We start from the raw sequence: 21,043 nt of genomic DNA, 5'->3' as shown, positions 1-21,043 counted from the left end.
CAAATCCCCACCCCCACAACCCTCCGACCCCTCCCAACCACCCCAAATTCCCGCCCCCCCAAACCTCCAAATTCCCCCTCCCAAAATCCTCCCCCATCACCTCAAATCCCCCTCAAATCCCCCTCCCCAAAACCCCCACGGCTTCCCCCACCCCCTCAAACCCCCAAATCCCCCAAACCCCCCAAATCCCCCTCATTTCCCCCCGTGTCCTCCCCCCGTGTCCTCCCCGGGGCGGAGCCGCCTCAGCCCCGTCGGCACCAGCCACGTCCTGGCACCGCCACGGCCCCGACCCAGGACCCCCAGGACCCCCTGGGACCCTTCCCCTGTCACGGGACCCCCAGGACCCCCATCCCCCAAGCCATGACCGTGAAGTTGAACTTCGAGGAGTGTCTGAGGACTCGCCCTGGTTCAGGTACAACCCGCCCGGGACCCCCGAGACCCCCTGGACCCCTCAGGACACCCCCACACTCAGCATCCCTGAGACCCCTGGACCCCAGGACCCCGAGACCCCTCGGGACACTCTCACCTCAGCATCACTCTGAGACCCCAGGACCCCCGAGACCCCAGGACCCCTCAGGACAACCCCACACTCAGCATCACTCTGAGACCCCCAGGACCCCCTGAGACCCCAGGACCCCTCAGGACAACCCCACACTCAGCATCACTCTGAGACCCCCAGGACGCCCAGGACCCCCTCAGGACCCCTGGGACCCCTCAGGACACCCCCACACTCAGCATCACTGTGAGACCCCAGGACCCCCACAGGGACCCCCAGGACACCCCAGGACCCCCACACTCAGCATCACTCTGAGACCCCCAGGACCCCCGGGACCCCCACACTCAGGATCCCCTGAGACCCCCGCGAGACACCCCAGGACACCCCCACACTCAGCATCACTCTGAGACCCCAGGACCCCTCGGGACCCCCACACTCAGCATCACTCTGAGACCCCCAGGACCCCCTCAGGACCCCGGACCCCCGGATCCTCCCACACTCAGCATCACTCTGAGAGCCCCGGGACCCCTCAGGACCCCAGGACCCCGGGACCCCTCAGGACACCCCCACACTCAGCATCACTGTGAGACCCCCTAGGACCCCCACAGGACCCCCCGGACACCCCAGGACCCCCGGGATCCCCCAGGACCCCCACACTCAGCATCACTCTGAGACCCCTGAGACCCCCGGGACCCCAGGACCCCTCAGGACACCCCCACACTCAGCATCACTCTGAGACCCCCTGGACCCCCACACTCAGCATCACTCTGAGACCCCCAGGACCCCCACACTCAGCACCACTCTGAGACCCCCTGAGGACCCCCAGGACCCCCCACACTCAGGATCCCCCTGAGACCCCCGAGACCCCCGGGACCCCCACACTCAGCATCACTCTGAGACCCCCTGAGGACCCCAGGACACCCCAATCCTCTGAACCCTGAGACCACCTGGGACCCCCAAGACACCCCCACACTCAACATCACTCTGAGACCCCGCTAGGACCCCTAGGACCCCTGGGACCCCCACTCAGGATCCCCTGAGACCCCCAGGAACCCCCTGGAACCCCCACCCTCAGCATCACTCTGGGATCCCCAGGACTCCCGGGACCCCAGAGACCCCACGGGACACCCCCCACTCAGCATCACTCTGGGACCCCAGACCCCCGGACCCCAGACCCCGGGACCTCCCGGGACACTCCAGGACCCCCACCCTCAGCATCACTCTGAGACCCCCAGACTCCCTCAGGACACCCCAAACCTCCCCCAAACCCTCCTAGACCTCTCCAGGACCCCCAAACCCTCCCAGGACACCCCTAAGCCCCCCAGGACCCCCCTTCCCCTCCCTCCCCAAAGGAAGTGGTTTCCCACCGCAGGTTGGTGGGGAGGGGCAGGAAATGGGACGGTGGGGAGAGGGCACCTGTGACCTCTGGTGACCCCAACCTGCGCTCTGCGTCACTCTGAGACCCCCAGGACCCCCTTGGGACCACCCCCCACCCTCAGCACCCCCCAGGACCCCCTGAGACCTCCTCCCACCTTCAGCATTCCCCTGAGAGCCCCCTGGACCCCCCACCACAAGCAGTCGTTTTTGGGGCCTCCCCCAATTTCCTTCCCCTCCCCTCCCCCAAAAAACGTGTCCTGTGGTGGCACCTCCGAAGCAACTCCGAAACACCCGGGGGCCCCAAATCACCCCAAAAACCAGTCCTTGACACGCCTGGGACCCCAAAACACCCCAAAAGTGACCCTCAAAACCCCGAGACCCCCCCAAAATCACCCCTGACTCACCCAAGACCCCCAAAATCACCCCAAATCACACCCTAACTCCCTAAATCACCCCAAATCCCACCCCCAACCCCCAAGATCACCCAAATCACTCTAACCCCCAGACCCCCAAAACACCCCAAAAGTGGCCCTCAAACCCCCACGACCCCCAAAATCACCCCTGACCCATCCAAGACCCCAAATCCACCCCTTCACCTCCCTGACCCCTGAACCCATCCTGGCACCCCCAAATCCACCCTTCTCCTGGATCCTCCCAAATCCCTCTCAGGAACCACCCTGGACCCCCAAAACTCCGAATCCCCCAAATCACTTTCAGGACCCCCAAACACCCCAAAACTCACCCCAAAATCACCCCAACACCCCAGGACCCTCCCTGAGCCCCCAAACCCCTCAGTGACCCCCAAAATCACTCCCCAGCCCCTCCCTGACCCCCAAACCCCTCAGTGACCCCAAAATCACTCCCAAACACACCCAGGACCCTCCTGACCCCTCAAACCCCTCAGTGACCCCCAAAATCACCCCCAAGCCCTCAGGACCCTCCCTGACCTCTGATCCCCAAAGCCCCCTCAGTGACCCCCAAAATCACTTCCCAGCCCTCCTGACCCCCAAACCCCTCAGTGACCCCCAAAATCACCCCAAACACACCCAGGACCCTCTCTGACCTCTCCCAAAGCCCCTCAGTGACCCCCAAAATCACTCCCAGCCCCTCCTGACCCCCAAACCCCTCAGTGACCCCCAAAATCACCCCAAACACCCCCAGGACCTCTCTCCCTGACCCCCAAACCCCCTCAGTGACCCCCAAAATCACCCCCAGCCCCTTCCCAAGCCCTCTGACCCCCAAACCCCCTCAGTGACCCCAAAATCGCCCCCAACACACCCAGGACCCTCCTGACCCCCTGACCCCCAAACCCCTCAGTGACCCCAAAATCGCCCCAAACACACCCAGGACCCTCCCTGACCCCCTCTGACCCCCAAACCCCTCAGTGACCCCCAAAATCTGCCCCCAAACCCCTCAGTGACCCCAAAATCACCCCCAGCCCTTTCCCAAGCCTCTCTGACCCCCAAACCCCTCAGTGACCCCCAAATCACTCCCAACCCCCCAGGACCCTCCTGATCACTCCACCCCTCAGTGACCCTCTCTAGACACCCCCAGCCCCTTCCCAAGCCCCCCCTGACCCCCAAACCCCTCAGTGACCCCAAAATCACCCCCAGCGCACCCTTCCCTGACCCTCTGACCCCCCAAACCCCTCAGTGACCCCCAAAATCGCCCCCAACCAGCCTCCTGACCCTCTGACCCCCCAAACCCCTCAGTGACCCCAAAATGCTCCCCAAACACCCCCAGGACCCTCCCTGACCCTCTGACCCCCCCAAACCCCTCAGTGACCCCCTCAAAATCACTCCCCAAACACCCCCAGGACCCTTCCCTGAGCCTCCCCAAACCCCTTCTCAGTGACCCCTCCCAAAATCACTCCCAAAACACCCCCAAGACCCTCCTTGACCCTCCCTGATCCCCAAACCCCCTCAGTGACCCCCAAAATGATCCCCCAGCCCCTTCCCAAGCCCCTCTGACCCCCAAACCCCTCAGTGACCCCCAAAATCACCCCCAGCCCCTCCCCAAACCCCTCAGTGACCCTCAAAATCACCCCCAGCCCCTCCTGACCCCTCAAACCCCCTCAGTGACCCCCAAAATCACCCCAAACACCCCAGGACCTCCCTGACCCCCTGACTCCCAAAACCCCTCAGTGACCCCCAAAATCACCCCCAAACCCCCCCCAGGGCGGCTGTAGAAGAGGCCGAGTCCGACGTGGCCGAATCTCCGAGACCCACCTGGAGAAGGTGGGGGACCCCAAAATCAGGGGGACACCCCAAAATCTTGGGGTGGGGGGATCCAGGTGTTTGAGGAGGGAATGGATTGGGGGTCCTGGGGAGAGGGGGTTGGGGGGCTTTGGGGTGACCCTGGGTGGGTTTTTGGGGGTCCCCCCCAGGTGTATCCGAGGTGTGCTCAGGTTTTGGGGTGATTTTTGCATGATTTTTGGGGTAATTTTGGGGTGGTTTTGGGGTGATTTTGGGGTGTTTTGGGGGTGATTTTGGGGTGATTTTTGGGGGTGATTTGGGGATAATTTTGACACTTTTTTAGTGATTTTAAAGTTTAGTGATTTTTAGTCCCTTCAGGTGTCCAAACTCTGCTCAGATTTTGAGGTGGTTTTGGGATGATTTTTGGGGTGATTTTAGGATGATTTTGGGGGTGTTTTTGGGGTAATTCTGGGATGATTTTTGGGGTGATTTTAGGGTGATTTTGGAGGTGATTTTGGGATGATTTTTGGGATGACTTTTGGGATGATTTTTGGGGTGATTTTGGGGTGTTTCTGGGGTGATTTTGGGGTCCCCCCAGGTGTCCAAACTCTGCTCAGATTTTGAGGTGATTTTGGGATGATTTTTGGGGTGATTTTAGGATGATTCTGGGGGTGGTTTTGGGGTCATTTTTGGGACGATTTTTGGGGTGATTTAAGGGTGATTTGGAGGTGATTTTGGGATGATTTCTGGGGTGCTTTTGGGGTGATTTTGGGATGATTTTGGAATGATTGTAGGATGATTTTCTGGGTGTTTTGGGGGTGATTCTGGGGTGATTTTGGGATCATTTTTGGGATGATTTTGGGGTGATTTTGGGATGATTTTGGAATGATTGTAGGATGATTTTTGGGGTGTTTTGGGGGGGATTCTGGGGTGATTTGGGGATCATTTTTGGGACGATTTTAGGGATGATTTTCTGGGTGATTTTGGGATGTTTCTGGGGTGATTTTGGGGTCCCCCCCCAGGTGTCCAAACTGTGCTGGGCGGCATTGGAGGCCGGGCGGGTTCTGGAATGTTCCAGCCGCGCCTTCTCCGCGGGGCTCAGGGAGCTCGCGGGGACCCCCCGGGGGGGCCCCCTGGTGAAGGTGAGACCTCCCCCCCAAAATCCCTGGGTGGGGGGGGAGGGGTCCAAGGGGTGGAGTGTCCCAAAATGAGGGGTCTGGATGAGGAAAAACAACCCCCAAATTGGGGGTCTTGGGGGATGGGAGTGGGCAGGGTGGGAGGGTCTCGAGGGGGAGTTGGGGGTCCCTGGAGGTTTTGGGGGCTCAGGGAAGGTTGGGGGTCTTTGGGGGTAGAGGGATGGAGCCCCGTGACCCTCCTCGGGACCCCCCAGGAGGCCCTGGAGAGGTTCTGTGACTCCCTGGAGCAGATGATGGACAGCCACGAGGTCAGCAGGCCACGCCCCTTTTCCATCGGACCCCGCCCACATCCCGACCACGCCCCTACCCAAAACCACGCCCTCTTCACACAGACCACGCCCCCTTCCTCGCAAGCCCCATCCTATCCCAATCCCCGCCTTTCTCCACCCCTTTCAGTGCTGGCCACGCCCCTCCCACCCAGGCCACGCCCACAAAATCCACACCCACCCAAAACCACGCCCTCTTTGGAGTAGGCCACTCCCTGACCACGCCCCTTCCCGAAATTCCCACCGTTTGCCAAGCCACGCCCCTTTTTACATGACCACACCCCTTCCTGTCTTTTGCCACGCCCTTTCTGGTCTGACCACGCCTCCTCTGATTTGACCACGCCCCTTTTCTTCCTCGGCCCCGCCCCCAGGAGCTGCGGAGCTGCACCCAGAGCGCCCTCAGGAGGCACCTCCAGCCCCTGCTCCGGGAGTGAGTGGGGCCAGGGGGTCCTGGGGGTTCTGGGGGGGTCGTCGGGGGTTCTGGGGGGGGTCAGGGCAGAGGTTCCCCCCGCCATGTCACTCTTGGGGGACTCTGGGGTCTGGGGGGGTCTCAGCCCCCTCAATTTGGGGTCATTCCAGGTGTCTGTGTGGGGTCTGAGGGGTCTCAGTCCCCCCAGTTTGGGGTCATTCAAGGGGTTCTGGGGAGTCTGTGTGGTTTGGGGGTCTCAGGGTGGGATTTAACCCCCAATTTGGGATCATTGCAGGGGTCTGTGGGGGTCTGTGTGGGGTCTGGGGGGGTCTCAGGGTGGGATTTAACCCCCAATTTGGGGGTCACTCCAGGGGTCTGTGTGGGGTTTGGGGGTCTCAGGGTGGGATTTAACCCCAATTTGGGGTCACTCCAGGGGTCTGGGTGGGGTTTGGGGGTCTCAGGGTGGGATTTAACCCCCAATTTGGGGTCTGTGGGGTCTGGGTGTGGTTGGGGGTCTCACCCCCCCAATTTGGGGGTAACTCCAGAGGTCTGGCTGTGGTTGGGGTTCTCACCCCCCCAATTTGGGGGTCACTCCAGGGGTCTCCGGGGTCTCCGCTCGCTGGGCCGGGACCGTGCCCGTGCCCTGGACGCCCTGCAGGGGGCGCTGCAGCACCACGCGGAGGTGCCGCGACGGCGCCCCCTGGAGGCTCAGGAGGCGGCGGCGGCGCTGGGCGGGGCCAGGGGCGTGGCCAGAGCCCGGGGGCTGGACTACGTCCTGCAGGTGGGCGGGGCTTAATAGAGTGGGTGGGGCTTAATGGGGTGGGCGTGGCCAGAACCCGGGGGCTGGACTACGTGCTGCAGGTGGGTGGGCTAATGGGATGGGTGGGGCGAATGGGTGGGCGTGGCCAGAGCCCGGTTGGACTATGCTGCAGGTGGCGGGGCTAATACAGTGGGTGGGGCTTAATGGATGGGTGGCCACTGCCAGGGGTGGGGCATACCCTGCAGGTGGGGCTTAATGGGGTGGGCGTGGCCACAGCCAGGGGTGGGGGCACACCCTGCAGGTGGGCGGGGCTTAATAGAGTGGGTGGGGCTTAATGGGTGGGCGTGGCCAGAGCCCGAGGGCTGGACTATGTCCTGCAGGTGGGCGGGGCTAATAGAGTGGGTGGGCTTAATGGGGTGGGTGTGGCCACAGCCAGGGGGGCGGGACATACCCTGTAGGTGGGCGGGGCTTAATAGAGTGGGTGTGGCTTAATGGGGTGGCGTGGCCACAGCCAGGGGTGGGCACACCCTGCAGGTGGGCGGGGCTTGAACGAGGTGGGCGTGGCCACAGCCGGGGTGGGGCATACCCTGCAGGTGGGCGGGGCTTACAGAGGGGTGGGGCTTAATGTGATGGGCGTGACCAGAACCCGGGCTGGGCTACGTCCTGCAGGTGGGCGGGCTTAATAGAGTGGGTGGGGCTTAATGGGGTGGGTGTGGCCACAGCCAGGGTGGGGGCACACCCTGCAGGTGGGTGGGGCTTAATAGGGTGGGTGGGGCTTAATGGGGTGGGCGTGGCCAGAGCCCGGGCTGGACTATGTCCTGCAGGTGGGCGGGCTTAATAGAGTGGGTGGGGCTTAATGGGGTGGGTGTGGCCACAGCCAGGGTGGGGCACACCCTGCAGGTGGGCGGGGCTTGAGGGGGTGGGGCTTGAGCGAGAGGGGCAGGACTAGAGCGGTGAATGTGAATGGAGGGGAGGAGCTTGAGTGGGCGTGTCCTGAGGGGTGGGCGAGGGCTAGAACAGGAATAACCACGGAGGGTGGGGCTTTTGGGTGGGGCCCGAGGGTGTGGCACCTGGGGGTGGGGCTTGGGGAGGGTGGGGTCGAAGGGTGGGACTTGTAGGGTGGGGTCTCTGGGGGTGGGGCATGATGAGGCGTGGTTTTAATGGGCGTGGTCATGAGGGGCGTGGTTTAAACCTCCCCCTCAGCTCAACGTGATGGAAGACAAGAAGAAAACGGAGATTCTGCAGTTCGTGAGTGGGATTTGAGGGGGTCTGGGAGGGTCTTGGGGGTCCAAATGGATTTTGGGGGTCCCTGGGTTCCTGAGGGGGCTTTTGGGGGTTCTCTGGAAGGGATTTGAGGGGGTGGTGTCTCTGGGGGAGGAATTTGGGGTTTCCTCAGGGATTTGGGGGTCCCTGGAGAGGTTTTGGGGATGCTGGGCTGGGATTTTGGGGGCTCCTGGGGGTATTTGGGGTTCCTGTTGACCTGGGGGGTGCCTGGGTCTCTGAGGTTTTTGGGGGTCTTTGGAAGGGATTTGGGGGAGGGGTCTGTGGGTCCTGAGGGGGATTTGGGGGTCCTGGGTGGGGTCTGTGGGTCCCAAGGGGAATTTGGGGGTCTTGGGTGGGGTCTGTGTCCCAAGGGGAATTTGGGGGTCCTGGGTGGGGTCTGGGTGTCCCAAGGGGGATCTAGAGGTCCTGGGTGGGGTCTGTGGCTCCCAAGGGGATCTGAGGGGTCCTGGGTGGGTCTGGGTGTCCCAAGGGGGATCTGGGGGTCCTGGGTGGGGTCTGGGTGTTCCAAGGGGGATTTGGGGGTCCCGAGGAGGCTCTGGGTGACTCGAGAGGGATTTTTGGGGGTCCCAGGGGTGGCACTGACCCCTTGTCCCCCCACCCCACCCAAAGGTGCTGTCGCTGCTCGAGGCTCAGGCCGCGTTTTACACCCGCGGCCACCAGGGGGAGATCGAGACCCGCGACTTCCGGGGCCACCTGGGGGCGCAGGTGGGACCCCCAAAACCCCCCCATTCCCCCCCAAAAAAAACCCCAATCCCACCTCTCAGGGATACACCAAAAAACCCCCCAAAACCTTCCCAAGAGACCCCCTCCCACTACACACACAGGGGACCCCCAAAATCCACCCCGGGGGGGGGGTGTCCATAGGGATTTGGGGGTTCCCCAGGGATTTGGGGAGTCCCGAGGGGATCCGGGGAGTGCCCCAGGGATTTGGGGGTTCCCCAGGGATTTGGGGGGTCCTGGGAGGGTCTGGGGGGTTGCCCAGGGATTTGGGGGCTCCCCAAGGATTTGGGGTGGTTCTCCAGGGATCTGGGGGTTTCCAAGGTATTTGGGGTTCCCCAGGGATATGGGGGCTCCCCAAGGACTTGGGGGGTTCTCCAGGGATTTGGGGGCTCCCCAGGGATTTGGAGGGTCCAGGGGGGCTCCTCAGGGATTTGGGGGCTCCCCAAGGATTTGGGGGTTCTCCAGGATTTGGGGGGTTCTCCAGGATTTGGGGGGTTCCCCAAGGATTTGGGGGCTCCCCAGGGATTTGGGGACTCCCCAAGGATTTGGGGAGTCCCCCAGGGATTTGGGGGCTCCCCAGGGATTTGGGGTCTCCCCAGGGATTTGGGAGCTCCCCAAGGATCTGGGGGTTCCTGGGGTTTTCCAAGGTATTTGGGGGCTCCCCAAGGATTTGGGGGCTCCCCAAGGATTTGGGGGCTCCCCAAGGATCTGGGGGTTCCCCAAGGATTTGGGGGTCAGGGATGACCCCATTTTTGGGGTTCCCCCCCAGCTGGAGCGGTGGGAGCTGGAGGGGGCGCGGCGGCAGCGGGACCTGGAGCAGCGGCACCACCTCCTGATGCAGCAGGTGGGCGTGGCCAGGGAGGTGGGCGTGGCCAGTGAGGTGGGCGTGGCCAGGGCGGTGGGCGTGGCCAGGGCATGGGGGCGTGGCCAGGACAAAGGGGGTGTGGTCATGGATGGGGCGTGGTCTTACCCAGTAAGGGTGGAGCCAAAAGGAGGGGGAGGGGTTTTATTGGGGGTGTGGGGCGTGGCCTGGACTCGGGGGGCGTGGTCTGATTCAGGGAGTGGAACCAAACTGGGGAGGGGGCGTGGCCAAAGCACAAAACTGTGGGGTTTGGGGGTGTGGCCTGGGATATTTGGGGGCGTGGCTATGTTGATGAGGTGGGCGTGGTCGCTGTGAGGGCGGGGCCGCGTGAGTGGGCGGGGCTTCACCTGATTGGTGACATGAAGGGGCGGGGTCAGTCTGGATTGACAGGAGGGCGGACCAGTTGATTGATTGATTGATTGATTGATTGGTGTGTGTGGGCGGGGCCAGCTGTGATTGACATGAGGGTGTGGGCGGGGCCAACCCGACAGACATTGATTGACAGCTCATCAGAAAGTTGATTGACAGCCCATGGGGGGTGGGGCTTTATTTGATTGACATCTCAATGTGTGGTGGGGGCGTGGTTTGATCCCCCCCAGCCAATGGGGAGGCAACACGAGCAAGGGGGCGGGGCCAGGAGGTTGTGGGCGGGGCCATGATGACGGACAACCCCCCAGGACCTATCACAGGAGGCGGTGGGCGGGGTCTTGGAGGAGGCGGGGCCTGAGGCCCCGCCCATGGAGGGTTACCTGTACAAGAGAGCCAGCAACGCCTTCCGCACCTGGAGCAGGTACCCAAAAAAACCACCCCCAAAATACCCCAAAAACACCTCAAAACACCCCAAAACCACCCCAAAATACCCCAAAACCACCCCAAAATACCCCCAAACACCCCAAAACAACCCAAATACCCCCAAACCACCCTAAAACCACCCTAAAAACAACTCAAAACCAACCCCAAATAGCCCAAAATACCCCAAAACCACCCTGAAACCACCACAAAACCACCCCAAAACCACCAAAACCACCCCAAACCACCCCAAAACCAACCCAAAATAGCCCAAAATACCCCAAAACACCCTAAAACCACCCTAAAACCACCCCAAAACCAACCAAAACCACCCCAAACCACCCCAAAACCAACTCAAAATAGCCCAAAGCACCCCAAAGCACCCTAAAACCACCCCAAACCACCCCAAAACCACCCCAAAACCACCTGAAAAACAACCCAAAACCAACCCAAAATAGCCCAAAATACCCCCAATCGCCACAAAACCACCCCAAAACAGCCCCCAAATCCACCTTGGAACCCTCAAAACAGCCCAAAACGCCCCAAAACCACCCCAAAACACCCCCCAGTATCCTCTGGAACCCCCCAAATACCCCAAAACACCCCCCAGTGCACCATGGAACCCCCCAAAACTACCCCCAAAATACCCCAAATACACCCCAGAACCCCCCAAAACGCCCCCCAAAATGCCCCAAAACCCCAGAATCCACACCCCGAATCACACCCCAAATCCCCCAGGACCCCCAAAACCACCCCAAATTCCCTCTCTGCAGCCCCCAAAGAGGATTTGTGAGTCCCCCTGTGTGGGTTTGGGGTCCCCTCCGAGGTTTTGGGTCTCCCTGCACCCCTTGTCTCTACCCCCCACCCCAATTTGGGGTCTCTTTGTTCCCCTCCCCCAGGCGCTGGTTCTTCATCAGGAACAACCAACTGGTCTACCTGAAACCGGGCCCGGGTGGGTCTGGGAGAGCTAGGGAAGTCTTGGATGGGGGTCTGTGGAGGGTTTTGGGGGGCTGGGTGAGTTGGGGTCTGTGGGCGAGTGGGGGTCTGCGGAGGCTGGGGGGGTCTGGGGGGTCTTGGGGGGGGCTGGGTGGGGTTGGGGGCTTTGGGGGGTCTGGGTGGGGTTTGGGGGGAGCTGGGTGGGGTTTGGGAGGGTCTGGAGTGGGGTTTGGGAGGTGGGTCGGGATGTGGGGGTCTGTGGGGGGTCTTGGGGGGTTTTGGGGGCTGGGTGGGGGTCTGGGGGGTTTTTGGGGGGGTCTGGGGGGGTTTGGGGGCTTTGGAGAGGTCTTGGGGGGTTTAGGGGGTCTAGGGGGTCTTGGGGGGCTCAAGGGGGTTCTTGGGGGTTTAGGGGGCTGGGTGGGGTTTGGGAGGGTTGGGTGGGGACTTTGGAGTGTCTGTGGGGGTCTGAGGGGTCTTTGGGAGGATTTGGGGGTCTTGGGGGTCTTAGGGGGCTGGGTGGGGTTTAGGGGGTCTTTGGGGGATTTAGGGGGGTCTTGGGGGATTAGGGTTTGGGAGGTATTAGGAGGCTTAGGGGGTGGAGGCTCAAGGGGGGTCTTGGGGGTTTAGGGAGGGCTGGGGAGGGGTTTGGGGGGTTCTTGGGGGTCTTGGGGGACTGGGTGGGGTCTGAGGGGGTCTTTGGGGGGTCTGGAGGAAGGGTTTGGGGGTTGGGTTTGGTTTGGGGTTCAGTTTTAGAGGTCAGGTTTAGGGTTTCACTTTTTAGGGGGTAATTTTGGGGTGCCATTTTGTGGGCCCGGGTTTTTGGGGTGCCAGTTTTTGGGGGTTTTGGGGTGTTTTGGGGTCTTCCCCAGGACCCCCACGGTGGTGGTGGAGGATCTTCGGCTCTGCACCGTCAAACCCTGCCACGACCTCAGCAGCCGCTTCTGCTTCGAGGTGCTCTCACCCTCCAAGTGAGCCCCAAAAAACCCCCCAAAACCCTTTGGGGGGACCCCAGAACCCGAGGGGACCCCAAAATCCCCGACCCCAAGAGGGCTCAAATCCCCCAAACCGCTAAAATCACCCAAACTAAAATTTCCCCCTCCCAAAACTCGAATCGCCCTCAGTGACCCAAAACCCCCAAAACCCTTTAGAGGGGACCAAAAACCAGGACCCCAAAATCCGACCCCAAGGGCTCAAAATCCCCCAAACCCTTTAAAATCCACCCAAACTTCAAGAATTTCCCCCTCCCAAAACTCAGAATCGCCCTCCAAGTGAGGGCCCCAAAAACCCCCCAAAGAGCTCCTCTTCATTGAGGACCCCTAGAACTCGAGCAGGGAACCCCAAAATCCCCTGACCCCTAGAAAATGTGGGGCCCCAAAATCCCCTAGACCCTCGAAAATCCACCCAAAACCCTTTAAAATCCCTCCCAAAACAACCCCAGGGATCCCCAAATCTCCCCCAAAGGGACCCCAAGTCCCTCCTGGGTGACCCCAAAACCCCTTGGGGGGACCCCAAAATCTGAGGGGACCCCAAAACCCCCCGACCCCCAAAGGTGAGGGCTCCAAAATCCCCTGACCCCAAAATCCCCTAAACCCTTTAAAATCCCCAAAACAACCCCAGGGATCCCCAAATCTCCCCCCAAGAGACCCCAAATCCCTCCTGAGTGACCCCAAAACCCCTTGGGGGGACCCCAGAACCCTTTGGGGGGACCCCAAAATCCCCCCAAAAAATCAGGAAGGGACCCCCAAAAATCAGGAAGGGACCCCCAAAAATCAGGAAGAGACCTGAAAAAATCAGGAAGGGACCCCAAAAAATCAGGAAGGGGGTCCAAAAATCAGGAAGGGACCCCCAAAAATCAGGAAGAGACCCCAAAAAATCAGGATGGGGGTCCAAAAATCAGGAAGGGACCCCAAAAAAATCAGGAAGGGACCCGAAAAAATCAGGAAGGGACCCAAAAATTAGGAAGGGACCCCAAAAAAATAAGGAAGGGACCCCAAACCCTCTGGGGGTGCCCCAAACCCCCCTGGGGTCCCCCAAAATCCCCCTTTCCCCCCCAGGTTGTGTGTCCTGCAGGCGGATTCGGGGGGGCAGCAGCGCCGGTGGCTGCGGGCGGTGCAGACGAGCATCGGCAGGGCCTTCACCCTGAGCCCCCCAAAACCTCCCCCAGGGCAGGTGGGTACCCCAAAAACACCCCCTGAAACGTCCTCAGCACCCCTGAAAACCCCTGAGAGCCCCCAAAACCCCCTGAGCCCTGAAAAACCTCCTCCCTGGGCAGGTGGGTACCCCAAAAACACTCCCCTGAAACGTCCTCAGCATCCCTGAAAACCCCTGAGCCCCGCAAAGCCCCTCCCAGAACAACCTGAGCCCCCAAACTCCCTCCCCCGGGCCAGGTGGGTACCCCAAAACACCTCTGAAACGTGCCTCAGCACCCCTGAAAACCCCTGAGCGCCCCCAAAACCTCCCCTAGGGCCAGGTGGGTACCCCAAAACACCCCCAGAATACCCTGAGATCCCCAAAGCCCCCAGGGCAGGTGGGTACCCCAAAACCCTTCCTAAACACCCTGAGCGCCCCAAAACCCTCCCTAGGGCCAAGGTGGGTACCCCAAAAACACCTCCTGAAACGTTCTCAGCACCCCTGAAAACCCTGAGCCCCCAAACCCCCCCAAAATACCCTGAGCCCCCCAAAACCAGGACAGGTGGGTACCCCAAAAACCCCTCCCAAAATACCCCAAAAATCCCTGAAGGCCCCCAAAGCCCTCCCAGAACACCCTGAGACCCCAAAACCTCCCTGAGCCCCCCAAAACCACCCCCCAAAATACCCTGAGCCCCCCAACCTCACCCAGCCCCCAGGGACAGGTGGGTACCCCAAAAACACCCCCTGGAAACGTCCTCACAGCACCCTGAAAACCCCTGAGCCCCCAAACAACCTGAGCCCCCAAAATACCCTGGAAGAACCCCAAAATACCCTAGAGCCCCCAAAACCCCTCCCAGAACACCCTGAGCCCCCAAAACCCCCTGAGCCCCCAAAACCCTCCCCCAGGACAGGTGGGTACCCCAAAAAGCACCCCCTGAAATACCCTGAGACCCCAAAACCCCCCAGGACAGGTGGGTACCCCAAAAATACCCCCCAAAATACCCTGAGCCCCCAAAACCCTCCCAGAACACCCTGAGACCCCCAAAACCCTCCCCAGGACAGGTGGGTACCCCAAAAACACCCCCCAAAACACCCTCAGAACCCCCAAAATCCCTGAGCCCCCAAAATCCCTCCCAGGGACAGGTGGGTACCCCAAAAGCACCCCCAAAACACCCTGAGACCCCCTAAAACCCTGAGCCCCAAAACACCCCCTTTGGGCAGGTGGGTACCCCAAAAACCCCTCCCAAAATACCCCCAAACACCCTGAGCCCCTCAAACCACCCTGAGCCCCCCTAAAACCCCCCTGAGGTGGGATCAGGGACCCCAAAACCCTTCTGTGGATGGGAAAGGGACCCCCAAACCCCTCTTTGGGTGGGACTGGGCACCCCAAAACCCCTCTGTGGGTGGGATAAGGGACCCCAAAACCCCTTCTTTGGGTGGGATCAGGGACCCCAAAACCCCTCTTTGGGTGGGACTGAGGACCCCCAAATCCTCTGTGGGTGGGAAAGGGACCCCCAAATCCCTCTTTGGGTGGGACTGGGGACCCCCAAATCCTCTGTGGATGGGAAAGGGACCCCAAAACTCTCTTTGGGGAGGATCAGGGACCCCAAAACCCACTTTGGGTGGGATTGGGAACCCTAAAACCCCATTTGGGTGGGATCAGGGACCCCCAAACCCTTCTTTGGGTGGGATTGGGGACCCCCAAATCCTCTGTGAATGGGAAAGGGACCCCAAAACCCACTTTGGGTGGGATCAGGGACCCCCAAACCCTTCTTTGGGTGGGACTGGGGACCCCAAACCCCTCTTTGGGTAGGACTGGGGACCCCCAAATCCTCTGTGAGTGGGAAAGGGACCCCAAAACTCTCTTTGGGTGGGACTGGGGACCCCAAAACCCTTTCTGGGGGTATCAGGAACCCCCAACCCCTCTTTGGGTAGAAAAGGGACCCCCAAATCCTCTCTGGGTGGGACTGGGCACCCCAAAACCCTCCCGAGGGCGGGATTTGGGACCCCAAAACCTCTCCCAACGCCCCTTCCCCCCCCTTGTTTAACCCCCTCTCCCCAGCCCCCGAGAGGGCGTGGTCGGTGCCGGGGTCGGGGGGTCCCACCCGTGGCCCCCCCCCCGAGTGGGAGGTGCTGGGGGCGGTGCTGGGGCCGGAGGGCAACGGGAGCTGCTGCGACTGCCGAGCCCCCCACCCCGAGTGGGCCAGCGTGAACCTGGGCATCACCCTGTGCATCCACTGCTCGGGCATCCACCGGTGAGGAGACCCCAAAACGGGCACCCCTGACCCCAAAAACCCCAAAAAAACCCCAAAAAATCCATCCCGGGGTACCCAAACCTACCCAGGGTATCAAACCCCACCCAAACCCCCCCGGGGTCCCAAACCTGGGCATCCCCCTGTGCATCCCCTGCTCTGGCATCCACTGGTGAGGAGACCCCAAAACGGGCACCCCTGACCCCAAAAACCCTAAAAAAAATCAAAAAAAATCCAAAAAAAACCATCCCGGGGCACCCAAACCCACCCAGGGTATCAAAACCCACCCAACCCCCCCCGGGGTCCCAGTTCAACATCCCCCTGTGCATCCACTGCTCCGGCATCCACCGGTGAGGAGACCCCCAAAACGGGCACCCCTGACCCCAAAAACCCCCAAAAAAATCAAAAAAAATCCAAAAAAATCCAAAATCCCCTGAAAAAATCCACCCCAGGGCATCAAACCCACCCAAACCTCACCCAAACCCCCCGGGGTCCCAATTCAACATCCCCCTGTGCATCCACTGCTCCGGCATCCACCGGTGAGGAGACCCCCAAAACGGGCACCCCTGACCCCAAAAACCCCCAAAAAATCCCAAAAAATCCAAAAAAATCCATCCCGGGACACCAAAACCCCACCAAAACCCCCCCGGGGTCCCAAAGCTGGGCATCCCCCTGTGCATCCCCTGCTCCGGCATCCACCGGTGAGGAGACCCCCAAAACGGGCACCCCGACCCCAAAAACCCCCCAAAAAACCCCAAAAAATCCATCCCGGGGCACCCAAACCCACCCAGGGTATCAAACCCCACCCAAACCCCCCCGGGGTCTCAAACCTGGGCATCCCCCTGTGCATCCACTGCTCCGGTATCCACCGGTGAGGGCACCCCAAAAACGGGCACCCCTGACCCCAAAAACCCCAAAAAAACCCCCAAAAAATCCAAAATCCCCCAAAAAATCCACCCAGGGCACCCAAACCCACCCAGGGCATCAAACCCCACCCAAATCCACCCAGAGGGATCCCAAACACACCCAGAGGGGTCCCAAACCCCCCCGGGGTCCCAAACCTGGGCATCCCCCTGTGCATCCACTGCTCCGGCATCCACCGGTGAGGAGACCCCCAAAACGGGCACCCCTGACCCCAAAAACACCCCAAAAAACCCCAAAAAATCCAAAAAAATCCAAAACCCCCCAAAATAATCCAACCCCCCCCAAAAATTCAACCCCCAAAAATCCAACCCCTCCCCAAAAATCAAAACCCCCAAAAATCAAAACCCCCAAAAATCCAAAGCCCCCAGAAATCCAAGCCCCCAAAAATCCACCCCCAAAAATCCAACCCCTAAAATCCAAGGCCTCCCCAGAAGATCAACCCCTAAAGATCAACCCCTAAAGTCCAGGCCCCCAGAATCAAGGACCCCCAAGATCCCAAAACCACTCGAAGACACAAAGCCCCCAAAAGTCAAGCCCCAAAATCCAAGATCCTCAAAGATCAACGCCCCAAAGTCAGAGCCATCCCAAAAGTCCAAGACCCCAGAAAGTCCCAACCCCCAAAAGTCAAAATCCACAAAGTCAAAGCCCACCAAAGATCCAACCCCCAAAGATCCAAAGCCCCCAAAATCCAAACCCCCAAAATCCAAGACCCCCAAAATCCAAGACCCCCAAAATCCAAACCCCAAAAATCCAAACCCCCAAAAATCCAACCCCCAAAAAATCCAAAACCCCCAAAAAATCCACCCTGGGACACCCAAACCTACCCAAAGGGATCCCAGCACCCTCAGGGACCCCCAAAACCCCCAGACCCCCAGGGACCCTTTGACCCCCAAATTCCCCCAGGAGTTTGGGGGTTCACTCTCAAGGTTCGCTCGCTGACGTTGGACTCGTGGGAGCCCGAACTGGTGAAGGTAACTGGGGCAAGCTAGGGGGCAACTGGGAGGGCTCTTGGGGGTCCCTGGGGGTGCTGGGAGGGTTTTGGGGGTCTTGGGGTCCCTGGGGAGCTGGGGGTCTTGAGGGTCCCTGGGGTGCTGAGGGGGTCCCTGGGGTGCTGAGGGCCCTTGGGGTCCTGGGGGCTGGGGGTCTTGGGGTCCTGGGGGTACTGGGGGGTCTCTTGGGGGTGAGTCTTGGAGGTCCTGGGGATGCTGGGGCTCTTGGGGGTCCTGGGGTACTGGGGGGGACTGGGGAGTCTCTTGGGGGTCTGAGGGGTCAGGGGTGCTGGGAGTCCCTGAGGGTGCTGAGGGGGTCTCTTGGGGGTCTTGAGGGGTCCCTGGGGGTGTTGGGGGGCGGTCTTGGGGGTCCTGAAGTCCTGGGGTGTTGGGGGGGTCCCTGGAGGTGCTGGGGGGTCTCTTGGGGGTCTTGGGGGTTCCTAGGGGTGCTTGGGGGTCTCTTGGGGGTCCCTGGGGTGTTGGGGGAGTTTGGGGGTCCCTAGGGGTGCTGGGGGTCTCTTGGGGGATTTTGGGGGTTCCTAGGGGTGCTTGGGGGTCTCTTGGGGGTCCCTGGGGGTGCTGGGGGGTCCCTGGGGGTACTGAGGGGATCTCTTGGGGGTCCCTGAGGTGCTGAGGGGGTCTCTTGGGGGTTTTGGGGTCCCTGGGGGTGCTGGGGGAGTCTCTTGGGGGTCCCTGAGATGCTGGGGGTCTCTTGGGGGTTTTGGGGGTCCCTGGGGGCAACTGGGGGGGGTCTCTTGGGGTCCCTGAGGTGCTGGGAGTGGTTTTGGGGGTCTTGGGGGTCCTTGGGGGTGCTGGGGGCTCTTGGGGTCCCTGGGGGTGCTGAGGGGTCCCTGGAGTGCTGGGGGTCTCTTGGGGGTTTTGGGGGTCCCTGGGGGTGCTGGTGGGGGTCCCTGAAGTGCTGGGGGGATTTGGGGGTCTCTGGGGGTACTGGGGGTTTCTTGGGGGTCTCCTGGGGGTGCTGGGGGGGTCCCTGGGGGTGTTGGGGGGTTTGGGGTCCCTGGGGGTGTTGGGGGGTTGGGGGTCCCTGGGGTGCTGGGGGGTCTCTTGGGGGTCCCTGGGGGTGTTGGGGTCTCTTGGGGGTCTTGGGGGTCCCTGGGGGAACTGGGGGGCTCTTGGGGGTTTGGGGGTGCTGGGGGTCGGAGGGCCCCCAGGTGATCTTTTTTTTGGGGGGGGGTCCCCCCAGTTGATGTGCGAGTTGGGGAACGGGGTCCTGAACGGCATCTACGAGGCCAGGGTGGAGGAGATGGGGGTGAAGAGACCCCCCCCCGGCTGCTCCCGGTGAGACCCCCACCCCTGCAGCCCTCCATGGGGGCAGGGACCCCCAGGACCACCTGGGACCACCCTGAGACCCCTGAAACCCCCAAAACCCCTGGGACCCCCTGGAACCCCCAAAACCCCTGGGACCACCCTGGAACCTCCTAAATGACCCTGGGACCACCCTGGGACCCCCTGGAAGTCCCCAAAACCCCCTGGGACCACCCTGGGACCACTCTGGGACCACCCTGGGACCCTCTGAGACCACCCTGGAAGCCCCTAAAACACCCTGGAAGCCTCTGGAACCCCCTGGGACCCCCTGGAATCCCCCAAAACCCCCTGGGACCACCCTGGAACCTCCTAAACGACCCTGGGACCACCCTGGGACCCCCTGGGACCCCTGAAATCCCCTAAAACCCCCTGGGACCACCCTGGGACCCCCTGGAAGCCCCTAAAACACCCTGGGACCACCCTGGGACCCTCCTGGAACCCCCCAAAACCCCCTGGAACTACCCTGGGACCCCCTGGAAGCCCCTAAAACCCCCTGGGACCACCCTGGGACCACCCTGGGACACCCAAGACCCCCTGGGACCACCCTGGGACCTCCTAAACCACTCTGGGACCACCCTGGGACCACCCTGGAACCTCCTAAACCACCCTGGGACCACCCCTGAGACACCCTGGAATCCTCTGAGACCACCCTGGAAGCCCCTAAAACCCCCTGGGACCACCCTGGGACCCCCTGGGACCCCCCAGGACCACCCTGGGATACCCTGAGACACCCTGGAACCCTCTGAGACCACCCTGGAAGCCCCTAAAACCCCCTGGGACCCCCTGGGAACCCCTGAAATCCCCTAAAACCTCCTGGGACCACCCTGGGACCCCCTGGGACCCCCCAAGACCACCCTGGGATCCCCTGAGACCCCCTGGAATTCCTCTGGGACCACCCTGGAACCCCCCCAGACCCCTCCAAGACCCCCCTCAGGACCCCCATTTCCCCTCGGACTCCCCCAAGACGCCCCCCAGGACCCCCATCTACCCCTAGACCTTACCTAAGACCCCCCCCCAGACCGCCCCCAGGACCCTCATTTCCCCAGGACCCCCAAGATTCCCCGAGCCCCAGACCCTCCCAGACCCCCAAAACCCCCCAACCCCCAGGGTGCAACGGGAGATTGGATCCGAGCCAAGCTACGTGGAGAAGAAATTCCTGAGGGGGCTCCCAGGAGGAGGAGGAGGGGAGGAGGGGTCGCCTCAAGCCCGCCCACCACGCCAAGGCCCCGCCCCGCGCTGGCCTCCGCCCCCAGCCCGACCCCGCCCATCGCGGGACCACAAATGCAGGTAGGGCGGAGAAAGGGGGGGCGGGGCTTTGGGAAGGGGCAGGGCTCGCGGTAATGGGGCGGGGCTTGAGGTGGAAGGGTGGGGCTTGAGAGTAAATGGGTGGGGTTGGGGTAAATGGGTGTGGTTTGAGATAAATGGGAGGGGCTTCGGTAAATGGGTGTGGCTTGGGGGTAAATGGGTGTGGTTTGGGGTGAATGGGTGTGGTTTCAGGTAAAGGGGAGGGGCTTGGGGTAAATGGGTGTGGTTCGGGGTAAAGGGGAGGGGCTTGGGTAAATGGGTGTGGTTTCAGGTAAAGGGGAGGGGCTTGGGGTAAATGGGTGTGGTTTGAGGTGAAGGGGAGGGGCTTGAGTAAATGGGCGTGGTTTGGGGTAAATGGGTGTGGTTTGAGATAAATGGGAGGGGCTTGGGGTAAATGGGTGTGGTTTGGGGTAAATGGGAGGGGCTTGGGTAAATGGGTGTGGTTTGGGGTAACGGGGAGGGGTTTGAGTAAATGGGTGTGGTTTGGGGTAAATGGGTGTGGTTTGATGTAAATGGGTGGGGCTTGGGGTGAATGGGTGTGGTTTGGGGTAAAGGGGAGGGGTTTGAGTAAATGGGTGTGGTTTGGAGTAAAGGGGAGGGGCTTGGGGTAAATGGGTGTGGCTTGGGGGTAAATGGGTGTGGTTTGGGGTAAATGGGTGTGGTTTGGGGTAAAGGGGAGGGGCTTGGGGTGAATGGGTGGGGTTTGGGTAAAAGGGTGTGGTTTTATGTGAAGGGGAGGGGCTTGGGGTGAATGGGTGGGGCTTGGGGTAAATGGGTGTGGTTTGGGGTAAATGGGTGTGGTTTGAGGTGAAGGGGAGGGGCTTGGG

General features: G+C 61.4%; 1 protein-coding gene across 1 annotated transcript; it reads left to right on the top strand.

Annotated features, from left to right (window-relative positions):
* Nucleotides 1-360: 360 nt before the first annotated feature.
* Nucleotides 361-18,884, top strand: LOC126648009 (arf-GAP with coiled-coil, ANK repeat and PH domain-containing protein 1-like; the record flags this gene model as incomplete). Its single annotated transcript, XM_050330646.1, is given in 20 exon segments — nt 361-391; nt 394-412; nt 4,051-4,087; nt 4,090-4,110; nt 5,091-5,210; nt 5,459-5,512; nt 5,902-5,960; nt 6,537-6,720; nt 7,903-7,947; nt 8,593-8,688; nt 9,473-9,547; nt 10,243-10,355; nt 11,254-11,310; nt 12,160-12,258; nt 13,345-13,450; nt 13,873-13,879; nt 15,483-15,675; nt 17,500-17,514; nt 17,516-17,567; nt 18,790-18,884. Coding segments are annotated over 20 exon segments (1,478 nt in total), but the record flags the coding sequence as incomplete, so codon positions are not given.
* Between the last annotated feature and the right edge of the window lie 2,159 nt (nt 18,885-21,043).

The sequence above is a fragment of the Myiozetetes cayanensis genome, unplaced genomic scaffold (genome assembly GCF_022539395.1).
Source record: "Myiozetetes cayanensis isolate MyiCay16 unplaced genomic scaffold, myiCay2020 scf421, whole genome shotgun sequence".
NCBI lineage: Eukaryota > Metazoa > Chordata > Aves > Passeriformes > Tyrannidae > Myiozetetes > Myiozetetes cayanensis.
Note: the sequence above shows the minus strand (reverse complement) of the source record. Positions and strands in the feature narration are given on the sequence as shown.